This window comes from Otolemur garnettii, unplaced genomic scaffold, assembly GCF_000181295.1.
Source record: "Otolemur garnettii isolate 467f Iridium unplaced genomic scaffold, OtoGar3 scaffold00006, whole genome shotgun sequence".
Classification (NCBI taxonomy): Eukaryota; Metazoa; Chordata; class Mammalia; order Primates; family Galagidae; genus Otolemur; species Otolemur garnettii.
Genome location: NW_003852401.1, coordinates 25,926,311 through 25,940,463, shown reverse-complemented (window position 1 = coordinate 25,940,463; position 14,153 = coordinate 25,926,311). Strand labels below are relative to the sequence as shown.

At 39.5% G+C, this 14,153-nt stretch overlaps 1 protein-coding gene across 2 annotated transcripts in view; it reads left to right on the top strand.

The window, feature by feature from the left end:
* The window catches only part of KANK1 (KN motif and ankyrin repeat domains 1), a 133,370-nt gene that overhangs the window by 63,236 nt on the left and 55,981 nt on the right, over positions 1-14,153 (top strand). For both annotated transcript variants that reach the window (XM_023508184.1, XM_023508182.1), the window contains exon 2: positions 11,507-11,623. In XM_023508184.1, coding sequence (XP_023363952.1) covers positions 11,587-11,623 — 37 coding nt within the window. In that variant the 5' untranslated portion in view covers positions 11,507-11,586. The remainder of the gene's footprint in view (positions 1-11,506; positions 11,624-14,153) is intronic.

The following is a 14,153-nucleotide window of genomic DNA, read 5'->3' as shown; positions in this document are numbered from 1 at the left end:
AGCCACATACACTGAGACTGGCGGGTTCAGACCCTGCTGGGGTCAACTAAACAATGACAACTGCAACAACAACAATAAGTAGCTGGGCATTGTGGTGGGTGCCTGTAGTCCCAGCTACTTGGGAGGCTGAGGCAAGAGAATCGCTTAAGCATAGGAGTTTGAGGTTGCTGTGAGCTGTAATGCCATGGCACTCTACTGAGGGTGACATAGTGAGACTCTGTCTCAAAGGAAAAAAAAGACTAAATATTTATTCCCTTAGAGTTACATACCACATTTTCTTCATTCACTGTCAGTGGATGTTCAGGTTACTTCTACATCTTGGCTGTTGTGAATAATCTATAGCGTATATGGGGGTTACAAATACAGCTTCAAATTCTTTTTTTTTAGTTCTTTTAGGTATACACCCCAAGTGGAATTGTTGTATCCGATGGTAGTTCTATTGCTTAGTTTTTGAGGAGCCTCCGTAACATTTTCTATAGCTGCTACACCATTCCATAGACCCACCAACAGTGTATAAGGATCGGACTTCCTATCCACACTTGTTAGTTTTTGATGGTGACCATCCCAATGGTTGTGAGGTGATAGCTCATTATAGTTTTGATTTAATTCTATCTTTAAAAATCTCTGAATTTGATCTCTGGCTACAACTTTTCTTATAACCAATTTCAGTTGAAGTGCAGATTCCATACTGGTAACACAGTTTAACATTGTGAGAAATGTCTGCAAATTGTGAATTATCTTCTGGGCTAAGCACTTCATCCCTTTACAGTTTCTCTTAAGTAGGAACTTCTTTGTTCTTGGGAAAACACAAGAAAATCTGAGAAATTCCTATTTGGCATGGCAGAATCTTCCTACTGTAAACAGTAGACAATAAAATTTTATAAAACCAAAGGGCTGATGACTTTAGAGGCTGAATATGTTCAAGATGAAATTCTCTGTCTGGTCTGAATAAACCATCCCTGGAATCTCCAATCTCCTTTCTACCTGTTAGTATAACTAGCAAAACCCAGAGTTACCACTCCTTAAAGATAGTAAAAAACATAACCACAATACTTAAAAATAAGATCATTTATTATATGTTAATCAGTTTTCAACTCATCAATGACTTTGCACTTAAAACCCACTTTCCTTATTGTGGGCCATGAGGCCAGGCAGATTTTATAACCTTACCTCTGCTTATCTCTCACCTCAGCCCAATCTGCTCTTTCCCTATCTTTTTTTTTAAGAGACAGAGTCTCACATTATCGCCCTCGGTAGAGTGCTGTGGCGTCACAGCTCACAGCAACCTCCAACTCCTGGGCTTAGGTGATTCTCTTGCTTCAGCCTCCCAAGTAGCTGGGACCATAGGCGCCTGCCACAGCACCCGGCTATTTTTTTTGTTGCAGTTCGGCTGGGGCTGGGCTTGAACCCGCCGCCCTCAGTATATGGGGCCAGCGCCCTACTCACTGAGCCACAGACACTGCTTCTCTTTCCCTGTCTTAATAAACTCAGTTGCTCAAGTGCATGGAGCTTTTTCAGTCCATTCTTTTACAGAAAAAAAAACTAATTTTTAAAAGCACTTTATCAATTTTTACTTTACTGGCTTTTACTTTTGGTGTCATATTTAGAAATCTTCTCCAAGCCCTAAGTTCTAAAGATCTACTGTGTTTTCTTCTAAAGTTTTATAGTTTTTTTTTGTGTGTGTTTTATATTTAAAGCTTTGATTCATTTAGAATTGATTTTTATGGAAGGTGGAAGGTTAAAATTGGTTACTTTGCCTATAGGTGTCTGTTATAGCACTTTTTGGAATTGTTTTATATTCCTTTCTCAAAAATAGGCGGCACCTGTGGCTCAAGATGGGGGGGGCGGGGGGACTGGTCCCATATGCCGGAGGAGGCAGGTTCAAACTCAGCCCTGGCCAAAAACTTCAAAAAAAAAAAAAATTACATGGGTACATTTGTGTGGGTCTATTTCTGATTGTGTTCTAATTCCTGGGCCATTTTTATTTTCCACCTGCCCTTTAGTTAACTCCTACCCACCCTTCAGGTCTTAGCTTCAGTATTATTTTCTTAGGGAGACCATGAAGGAACCACTGTCATCTGTATTCCCTCAACTTCAATCCTGAGGCGTTCACTCCATTATTCTCAACATCTGCATTTTTTTCTCCCTGATAGCATTTAATGTAATACATTTATAATCTCTCTGTGTGTAAAATTCCTGCCTGTAAGCCTCAAAAAGGCAAGAGCCAAGTGTATTTTGTTTACCACCAAGGTGCTGAGCCTGATGCATGATGAGTACTCAGTCCATATATATTTTTTTTTTTTTGAGACGGAGCCTCAAGCTATCCCCCTGGGTAAAGTGCCATGGCATCACGCTCACAGCAACCTCCAACTTCTGGGCTCAAGCGAGTCTCCTGCCTCAGCCTCCCAAGTAGCTGGGACCACAGGCGCCCGCCACAACGCCTGGCCATTTTTTGGTTGCAGCCATCATTGTTGTTTGGCGGGCCCGGGCTAGGAATTCGAACCCGCCACCTTAGGTGTATGTGGCTGGCGCCTTAGCCACTTGAGCCACAGGCGCCGAGCCTCCATATTTTTTTAATAAGTGAACAAAACAAAGTCAGGCTTCCTGAGAGCTGTTTTCTAGATCACTGAATACCATTTTCTTAAAATTAGAAGACATCCTTGGCTCTTAGAGCTTTAATTTTTTCCTACATAACCCATTTTTGAAGGTAGTTTTTTTTTGAGACAGAACTTCAAGCTGTCACCCTGGATAGAGGGCAGTGACATCATAGCTTGCAGCAACCTCCAACTCCTGGGCTTTAGCGAGTCTCTTGCCTCAGCCTCCCAAGCAGCTGAGACCACAGGGGCCCACCACAACACTCAGCTATTTTTTGGTTGTAGTTACCATTGTTTGGAAGGCCTGGGTTAGATTCAAACCCACGAGCTTTGGTGTATGTGGCTGGCGCCTTAGCGGCTTGAGCTACAGGTGCCATTCAAAGGTAGTGATTTTGAAAACTTTTGGCCTGCATCAGAGTTACCTAGAGGGTTATCAAAATGCAGATTACTGGGCCACAAACCTAGAGTTTCTGATTCAGTTGGTCTGGGGTGGGGCCTGAGAATTTGGACTTCTAACAGATTCCCAGAAGATAATGCTGATGTTCTGGGGATGACACCTGGAGAACCACTTTTTTAAGGTTAAGAATCTGAGGTTAGCTGGGTGCAGTGGCTCTTGTCTGTAATCCCAGCAATTTCAAAACTGAGGTGGGAAGATTACTTCAGGCCAGGAGTTCAAGACCAGCCTAGACAACATAGCAAAACCCTGTCTCTACAGAAAATTTGAAAATTAGCCAGGTGTGCTGATGTGCACCTGTATACTCAGCTGCTTGGGAGGCTGAGGCAAGAGGATTGCTTGAGCCTAGGAGTTCGAGGCTCCACTAAGCTATCGTCAAACCACTGTTCTCTACCTCAGATGACAGAGCAAGACTTTTCTCTTAAAAAGAAAAAAAAATAATAAGGAAAAGAACCTGAGGCTCTGCTGTGAGTCCCTTCTACTTAGTGAGAGTCCTAGGCACCCTTGGAACTTGTCATCAACAGTACTGATCATTTTAAGAGTAATCAGAGACAGTCACACAAGAATCCAATCTTAGAGAGAATTAAAGGGAAATTTTCCATTACAGCCGTAAAGAAGTAAGAACTGTACATTTTATTTAATGGGAAACGAACAAAAAGCCTGATAAACTACACTAAACTACTTTTCTTATATCTGTGGTTGTTACATTTTATTACTTAATATTTGAATACATGCAAAAACACTGATATTTTCACTCACAAACTACTGCCATTGGGAATTCTTGTTCCATAAGAGCAAGACTTCACTGATACAGTCATTTGTAAAATCAAGGCTTAGGTTTCTGCTAGAGTCTGCTTTTCCTAAGCCTGTTACAGATGAATCAAAGCAAATCGATCAATACTACTTATTGTACCTCTACTGAATCATAAAATTATGTTTTTTGGCAGTCAATTCAAAACATAAAGAAGGTCAACTAAAAAAAAATAAATTAGACACTTTAACAATTCTAATTTTCATTTGGGTATTCTTCTTCAGACCATCTGTTGCCCCCCTTTTTGGTAGCAGAATAGCTGATTTTCATCCTGGGTTGTTATAATCTCATAAAAGTTCATTGTCCAAAATTTCCTGGAAAGAAACTTTCTGAGGGGAAAGGCGAGGATGGTGGGGGTGGATGGTGTGTTCCCACATAATGGGCACAATGTGAGGATACCTTCTAGGGGTGGGACACAACTATAGCAGGGACTTGACCTAACAAATGCAAACATCCTAACCTAGTTGTACCCTCACATTAATCTGAAATTAAATAAAACAATAAGCAAACAAAAGAAAAGAAAACAGAAACTTTGTAAGCATCAGTTCTCTTTTAAGTGTTCAGAAAGCTGCCCGGGTCACAGAGACCCAGCTGGAACAAAGCCGGTGCAGGACGCTGAAAGCATTTGTAGTTTAGAGATGGTTTTATCCTGTTCATGAGCAGCATAGACATTTGCACACTCTTGGAAAGACACTGATGTATTTCCATGGTACAGAGTGGATATGAATAGGGAGTGAAGGGCTGTGGTCTGTGGAAGGGCTGGACATATCGTGTCCACTTTGAGGCACAAGGAGTCAGATTTTGTCATAGGAACCCCTTCCAAATAAGGCAGAAAAGATGAATAAGGAACTGGCGGTTAGTACAGCTGATCTGTTAACTGTACTGTGAACCTAAATTTTCTTTGGGCCCAAAGTACAGATCTCCAGTTAGATTACTTTAGGGCAGAGTGTAGGTAGGTATTTTGCTTTGTTCATTGCTGTATCCTAAGTGCCAAAAACAGTGCCTGGCGATTCAACAAATCGCTTATTTGTTGAATGAATTTATTTACTTATTGTTGTTTCTCCCATATTTTTCTGCTATGTCTGCATTTTAATTTGTTCTATGAGAAATTTACCTCCTCCAGCTTCTTAACTCTGTTACCCCAAGGAATGAAGTTCTCATCCTGTTTGGACAAACATAGCTTAAAATTTCCCTAATACTCAAATCCCAACCTCTTTTTTTTTTTTCTTTTTTACATTTCATAAATGAAAATCAGTATCCAGGTAGGATTTGAATTTAGATCTGGGCCCATAATTGCAATATCTCTCCACCTCTACCCTACTCATAATAAGGAAATTACCTATTGTATTTGAAGAACCTAAATGGTGTTGAATTATATTAGGTAATTTGGTTGCGTAATAACCAAGAGCTGGTTAACATTACTCCCACTCTCCGGTAGTAGGAGTCAATATTGGAAGTTACCAGAAGATACTCTGATGATGGATTATGTGTAATATTGTAATTTTAATATCAATTTTTCCAATCTATGAACATGGACTGTCTTTCCATTATTTTGTTTCCTCGTCAGTTTTTCCCCACAGGCTCTCAGAGCTTCCCTTATGTAGATCTTTCACATCTTTGTTAAATCGATCGCTAGGTGTTTTATAATCTTTGTAGCTATTGTAAATGAGATTGCTGTCTTGGTATTTTTTTCAACTTGTTGTTCACTGTTGGCATATATAAATGCTCCTGATTTTTTTGATTTTTCTATCCTACAGTTTTACTGAATTCACTTATCTGTTTTAACACTTTATAAGTAGAGTTTTACTATTTTCTGAAGATGATAGTCATCTGCATACAAGGCTAATTTGACTTTTTCTTTTCCAATTTGTATACTTCTCATTTCTTTCTCTTGTCCAGTTTTCTGGCCAGGACTTGCGGTATTATGTTGAATAAAAGTGGTACAGGTGCACATTTTTCTCTTATTCCAGATCTTAGAGGAAAGGCTTTCCATTTTTCCCCATTCAGTATGGTGTTGGCTGTGGGTTTTGTCATATACAGCCTTTATTATTTTGAGATATATTTTTTCTATACCTGGTTTATTGAGAGTTTTTATCATAAAGAGATAGCGTATTTTGTTGAATGCTTTTTCAGCATCTATTTATGGATTTATTGAAAGAGGCAAATGATGTTCGTGTAAATCTGAGGAACAAGTTTAGTAACGAAACTGGCTAATACCGTGTACAGTCTAGAATACAGTGTGGTGGTGAAGTACTGAGAGGAATTTCCCATGTGCCATGTAAGTACCTCCTCAAGTTTTTAAGCCTGATATTCCAAGGAATAAGGTTGCAAATACGATTTCTTTGAAAGATTATTACATAAAATTCTAAGATATAAGCTTCTATCTAAAAGGGAGTTGAGCGAAGCATCTTTGCAAAAAACATATGCATCCCAAAGGCGACTGCCTTACATTACTCATGGAAGTTCACATTTGTTAAAACAATAATATCCTTACTCTAAATAACATAATAATGATCTCTTGAGCCCAAGAGTTGAGGTTGCTGTGAGCTGTGATACCACTGTATTCTACCCAGGGCCACAGAGTCAGACTCCGTCTCAATTAAAAAAAAAGTTCAATTAATTGCATCCATCCATCAATCATGTAATCACACAGGCCAGACCATGGACTTTAGCACTGAATTACTTTGTTTACACTGTCAACTCTGTCATTCTAGCTGTATGACCTGGACAAGTTTTAAACCTCTCTGTGCCTTAGATTTTTAACTATAAAATGGTAAGAAAGGGTTTTTAGAACTTTGCAGGCTTGTCAGTTTTAAATAAGGCAATCACTGTTGAATGCTTCAAAAAGTGCCCTACATGTAATTTAGTCAGTTTTAAGAAGCACATTTTTCACATTTTAACACCTCTGAAATGAGGATATGGATGTGGACATATAATGCAATTAATGGATTGTAATTTTTTAATAAGCATTTTATTATCATTTAATTAGTGAGTTATGTTTTGTTTTGTTTTTTTTAAATACAGCATCTTGCTCTTTGCCCAGGCTAGAGTGCAATGGTGTCATCATAGCTCATGGCAACCTCATATTCTTGGGCTCAAGAGATCTTGCAGCCTCAGTCTCCGGAGTAGCTGGGATTGCAGATGCGCACCACAATGCCTAGCTAACATTTTTTTTTATTTTTGGTAGAGACAGGTCTTGCTCTTGCTCAGGTTGATCCTCCTCCCTTAGCATTCTGAGTAGCTGGGACTATAGGCGTGTGTTACCATGCCCAGCTAATTTTTTTATTTTTTTGTGGAGACGGGTGTCTTGTGGTTGCATAGGTTGGTCTTGAACTCCTGTCCTCAGATGATCCTCCTGCCATGGCCTTCCAAAGTGCCAGGATTACAGGCATGAGCCACCACAGCTCCCTGTTGACACTATTTTTTATCAGCACCGCTGATAAAGGTTAAGGTACCAGTGGGCTTTAGGTGACATGTAGTAGATTTCAATAATTAATAGTAGTTAAGACATTGGTCAATGTTACCTGTCATCAGCAGTATCATCAGTGCTGTCATCATTATCTTTTTACCAAGACAGTGGCATTTGATAGTTTAATAGTGCTAGCCTAGACTATATACCAAATCTCAATTAATCTACTACCTTCTTTTTTTTTTTTTTTTTTTTTTTTTTTTGAGAAAGAGTTGCATGATGTTGCCCTTGGTAGAGTGCCATGGTGTTTCAGCTCACAGCAACCTCAAACTCTTGGGATTAAGCGATTCTCTTACCTCAGCCTCCCAAGTGGCTGGGATTCCAGGCACCCACTACAATGCCCGGCTATTTTTTGGTTGTAGTTGTCACTGTTGTTTGGCAGGCCCGGGCTGGATTCAAACCTGTCAGCTCCGGTGTATGTGGCTGGCTCCCTAGCCGCTGAGCTACAGGAGCTAAGCCTACTACTTTTTTTTTTTTTTAATGTGTTTTAAGGAAAAAAGCCTAGTAAGTCTTTTTCATATTTGTTTCATTTTAGTTCATGTAAAGTATGGGGTCCATTCCTGCAGTGTTTAATTACTCACTGTACTACATGTGAGCGCTACTAAAATGTTCTCCGTTACCTCCAGTTTCTGGAGACAGACAGAGAAGAATTCGTTATTTTCTCTATTGTTGTATTTTCCTAAATCCTTTCCAAAAAGTGCTTTTTTCTTGTGAGCGGAACTGAGCCACCATTGGGCCATTTAAGATTTACAGGTTTGCACTCTCCTGTGGAGGAGAAAAGAAGCAGTTTATTGATCTGTAACAGAGGAATGGACCAGGGCCAAGCCTTTCTGGTCTACACAATGCACTGACATGAGAATCTGTTTATCCTTAAGAAGAATGGGTCCTTATAACTTGAGGCCACCTGTCAGACGTGAGCAATAACTTCAACGAATCCACATGCAGTGCAGTATACAACTGTTCCTTTGCACAGACACTGCCGGGATTCGCGCCCAGGGAAGATGTCTTGCTATTTTACCAGTGATGTGCCTGTAGTTCCTGAATTTAGGTTTTTTCCTCATTTTGATTTTATTGTTCAGTTTGGGGGCAGGTGGGAAAAACCAATTTGGATCTGAGATAAAGATCCTTTGCCAGGGGAAAGAGGGTCAATAACAGGAGAGAACCTTGGGCCAAAGTTTACAAAGCTTGACTAGGAAGATTCTGGGCACATCTCCATCCAAATACCTTGGTGTGCACTTCATTAGCGCACAGCACACGTACGTAGCTTGTCTCTTCTTGTCTTCTGCTTTGCCCTCAAGATTTTAAATGGTGGTATTTATAAGCTATTATGAAGCAAGAGTACAAGCACACAGGCTGTGAAGGGCCAGTAAACAGGGTTTGGCTTAGGCTTTTGCTGTTTTTGACTGTTAATAGTATAATAAGTTGAATAACTCCAGAAGCTGGGCATCTGCTCCTTTGTGTCCCCACCACAGGCAGACCTCACTTTTTTTCTCATAAAGCTACGTTTGTCAGACATTTATAGACATTCACTCCTATTCTTAAAAGGTAAGTGCTTGCTTGGGCCAGGCAGGGTGGCTCATGCCTGTAATCTTAGCATTCTGGGAGGCCCAGGCAGGAGGATCACTTGCACTCAGGAGTTCAGTACCAGCCCGAACAAGAGTGAGACCCTGCCTCTACTTAAAATAGAAAACACTAGAAGGGCATTGTGGTGGGTACCTGTAGTCCCAGCTACTTCGGAGGCTGAGGCAGGATGATCTCTGAAGCCCAAGAGTTTGAGGTTGTTGTGAGCTGAGACCCTGTGTCAAAAAAAAAAAAGAAGAAGAAGAAAATAATGCCCACTCTATATCTCTAAAGCCTGCAGTTTGTTTGAGCTAACTGACTGCACAGAGGGTGTTACTCTCCAAGTTCCACAGCCCGGAGCTGAGGAAGGGCCTTTGTTTCTTAGAGAAACAGATGATTGCCCATCCTGTGCCCCTGCTGTGCTGCCAGCCTGAGACTAGGAGTCAGCAGGAAAGAGAGGTTTAGAATGTGGTCTCTCCAGGTGGAGGAGGGCTAGTCACTGTTGCCAGTGCAGGGGAGCATGTGGGTCACAAGCATCCAGTAAAAGAAAAGGGATTCTTTTGAGTTTGCTCTGAGTTATTTTCACAGTAGTCAGCTTTAAGGAGAGAAAAATTTCACTACCTAAGCAGCAAAAAATTCTCACCCTTTGTGATCCAAGTGATCAGCCATTTCCTTTTCCTTTTTATTTACTTATATTTCTGACCCCTAATCTCCGTGATTGTGGCCTGGTAGTTTCCTTTTACATAGCATTTTTTTAGTACGTTTTCTATTCTTCTGTGGTTTTAAAGAAAAGAAAACCAATATTGATAGAAGGGATCTAAATATTTCTTTTATGGAATTACTACTACAAAAGTAATAAAGAAGTTAAACTTATCCATAGACAACCACAAGGAGCATTTTGGTATATTTACTTCTACTTGTTTAAATGTATAAACAGATACATGTTTTTAATAAAATTGGATTTAGGATGGTAGATAGTTCTGGTTTTTCTTCTAATCAACATGCTTTGAGTATTTTACCATATTACTTTAAAACTCTTGATTTCAGTGGCTAAATTAGAATCTAGTGTATACAGGTATTATTTTAATATTCTGCTGTTGGGATCATGTGGGTTTCTGAATAGCTTAGAATTTGTTTAGCTCAATTTCTTCTCATTTTGTGAGTCTAGAGTTGGAATTTGGGCACAATAGAAATGGAATATTTCTGCACGTATCATTGTTTGCCTCTTTAGGCCAATATTTTCTAGAAGGGATTTACAAAAAGCAAAGGTAGTATTCGTGTTCTTTTTCTGTTTTTTTTCCCCGTGATTTTCTTTTGTTGTTTTAAATTCTGTGATTATTTTTTTATTTTTTTATTAAATCATAGCTGTGTACAGTGTGCTGTTTTGATATATAATTCGAAATATTTTCATCAAACTAGTTAACATAGCCTTCATGTCATTTTCTTAGTTATTGTGTTAAGACATTTATATTCTACATTTAGAAAGATTCACATGTAATACATCTTACTGTAGTCATCTTAACTTTAAAATCCAGAAAACTTTAAGGGCTACCAAATTGATTTGAAATCCTAGTTATCTAGGTACTTGCTATTATCTATCCATTATTAAAAGAGAAATTGATTTCAGGTATTTAAAAGTTACCTGAAAAGCATTTAAACTTTTCAGGTAACTTTTGAAAAATCAATATAAAGTTAGAAATATGTTGCCCAAAATGAACCCTAATGTTTCACTGTGTGTTGTACTATGTCATTGGAAATTTATCTAACAAGATAGTGGAGATACTGAAGATTTTATATTTTAAGAAGAAAACTGGGCTCGGTGCCTGTGGCTCAAGTGGCTAAGGCGCCAGCCACATACACCTAAGGTGGCGGGTTCGAATCCAGCCCGGGCCCACCAAACAACAAATACGGCTGCAACCAAAAGATAGCCAGGTGTTGTGGCGGGCTCCTGTAGTCCCAGTTACTTGGGAGGCAGAGGCAGGAGACTCGCTTGAGCCCAGGAGTTGGAGGTTGCTGTGAACTGTGATGCTATGGCACTCTACCCAGGGGGATAGCTTGAGGCTCTGTCTCAAAAAAAAAAGAAGAGGACTGACTGAATCATATTCGTTTTAGAAAGGTGATTGCGTGGGAGAAAGGTGGTGTTGGCAGAAAGATTTGAGGTGTCTCAAAAGAATTCCATGAAGTTAATCTTCGCAAAAATGTAAACATTTGGTGCAAGAATTGCTTTGAAATTGCAGTTGAATAAATGAAACTTTTGAACCAACGTTTGGAAAGGAGGAGGATAAGCTTAAAAATCAAAAGTAGTTTGTGTACTGTTGTGGATTGACGCATTAGGAGGCCATTTGTTTTTGAAGACCACCCCCCTATTACATTTCTGGAGAACCTGTTTTGTTTCCCATGGAGGATTATGTTTAGTGACCTTTCAACACCTACGAACAGGGTAGGGTAGGTGCATCGTGGGTGTTCTCTCAGCACTGAATGGCCAAGTCCTGTGGTCTCCCCCATTCTGATTTGCTTTCCCTCCGTTAGAAGTCATCTTTATAAACTGAAGTCTAAGATGCAGTGTCGTACGTGTTTCTAAATGATCCATTTTGATGGGACGCTCTTTATTGTTTCAGGTTGAATGCGTTTGGGAACTTGATGCATAAAATTTGCACAACTCCTCACTTTGCGGATCTGTCATTGGATTTGAGCCAGCATGGCTCACACCACAAAGGTTAACGGCTGCACCTCAGGTAACTCTCGGCTCTGGAATGTGTGTCTGTGTTAAATGTATGTTTTTGTTGAAACTGATTTTTATTTCTCTTTTAATAATGGATAGATAATAGCAAGTTGCCTAGATAACTAGATTTCAAAGTAATTTTCTATCCATTGGAGTTTTGTTTTTTTAATTCTCTTAGAAAATTTGCTTTCTTTTTTTTGTCATTTTAGTTTTTTTTAATTTTTTAAATTCTTTTTTTATTGAATAGTAACTGTGTACATTAATGCACTTCTGAGGAACAGTGTGGAGAAAATTTGCTTTCATCTTAGAGTCTTTATGTATTGAAATCAGTCAGGTAAATTATTACCTAAGCCATTCTGTTGACATATTGAGAGATAAATATAAAATCCTGTGTGCTGATGCAAGTAGAATGTATAGTCCTCTTGCAGTTCTTTCTGAGGACTGAATGAGGAAAGAGGAAATGGGTTTGATGCTTAAAACCAATCCCTGCTATCCACTCCCAAGCAGCTTTTCTTTAAACAAAGACGATGGGGGTGGGGAGTGGGGCGGAGAAGAAGAGTATATTCTGTAGTGTGATTCTCCCAGAGAGGAAGATGCAAGAAGTGATATTATGAATTATTAAAACCTGTATTCTGATTCTTACTTTGGTCATATTAGTGACTATGTAGTTTGCATAACTATTCCAATATTGCGTATATAAGATTTGGGAAAAGAAACAGAGAAAATCCTTGTAAGAGATGATCCATGACCAGAAGTTTCTGAAAACCTCTTCAAAATAGCATGCCATGCATTCTTTTCTCTTTTGAGTTTTCTTGCAAATAGCTGAATGAATGAGAGCAATAATCGTCTATGTGGAAATTTTTTCTGAACACCTTGAGTCCAAGATTCTAGTTCTGTTGGCTCTGATCAATGGCAACATTATATACTGGAGGGAGCGTGGAATTAGAGCCAGTAAACCTAAATTAGAGTCCTAGTCCCAGCACTAACCATGAAATGTTGGGCAGGGCTATTTCTCCGTAAGTAAAACATTGGTAAATGTATTCACCTGCAGGTTTAGGACCAGCAAGAGCACCAGAAATGTACTTACAGGTCCATGTCATAAACAGTAAAGCACTTTTAAAGATGAGATTAGGAGAGACCTTTGAAATGTACGTTTCCAGCCCATGTCCATGACTTCATGACTTTATTCCAGCTGGCAAGGACCCTATAGCTTGCCCAGATAAACTCAATTGTTTTCACTATACAGCTTCTCAAGACTTAAAGATTTTTCTCAGGGACTTCTGTCAGTACTTAAAGAAGAAATGATGATATCTAACATTGATCAAACACAAAATAGGTACCATGGTGCCTAAAATGCTTTGCCCTCACTGTTGTAATCAATCCTTGCACTAATCCCATGAGCTTATGTGGTTGTCTTCATGGTCACCGTCATCATCCCTGCGTGATGGCACAGAGAAGTTTGGTGATTTACCTAAATGAAATAATAAAAGTTGGGATTATTATCTGTTTCTCTATGAAAATATTTGATAAGAAGGGAGATTGGAACGTTGTGACATTTTGAGTGCAGTGGGTGTGTATTTCAGTCCCCCCAGGCTGTGGTTTCCCTCCTTTTCCATTTGCTTCCACTTAAACACTCAGGGGAACAGCTGAGGGTATCAGTGCCTCAGGGGACCCTCTGGTATCTCTGGCAAAAATCTTGTCTCCAGAAATTAACATACCCACTCCTTTGGCCCCGAATTCCTTTTCCAGCTGGCTTATTCCGCTCTTCCCTTTTTCCTTTGTACCTAAAGTCTCTGGATCCAGCTATAACTTTTTCTTCTCTGTTTATGTCTTTCCTGACAGGCCTGGGCATTGAGTTTGAAAGAAAAAGAAAGCGCTCTGATTTGTGTCCTCCAGTGTAGCTGGCTATAAATTATTTCTGCAGACAGGTGTCCAGACTGGGCAAAGGAAGGCTTTATTAGTCATCATGACCCCTGTAAGCAAATCTGATTAGAGGCTCAGTCATCAAAAGTTTTTTCCATATATATATGTATATATATATGCACACACACAGAGTCATATACACACATACATACACATACATGTGTATGTATATATGATGCTCACTGTAGACAAAAATATAGAATTGTCATATTGTCTAAAAAAAAATAAAGCAAGGTAATACTACCACCTAGGAATAAATGTTTTGCTATTTTTCAGGTAGTATAAATTTTATATATTTAGTATGGTTGAGAATGTGCTTGTAAGAACCATTCTTTTGGGGCAGCACCTGTGGCTCAGTGAGTAGGGTGCTGGCCTCATATACTGAGGGTGACAGGTTTGACCCTGGCTCCAGCCAAACTGCAACAAAAAAATAGCCAGGCGTTATGGTGGGCCCTGTAGTCCCTTCTACTCAGGAGGCTGAGGCAAGAGAGTTGCCTAAGCCCAAGAGCTGGAGGTTACTGTGAGCTGTGATGCCATGGCACTCTACCAAGGGAGACAAAGTTAGACTGTTTTAAAAAAATAAATAATAAAGAATAGTACCATTCTTTCAGCCTGTAACC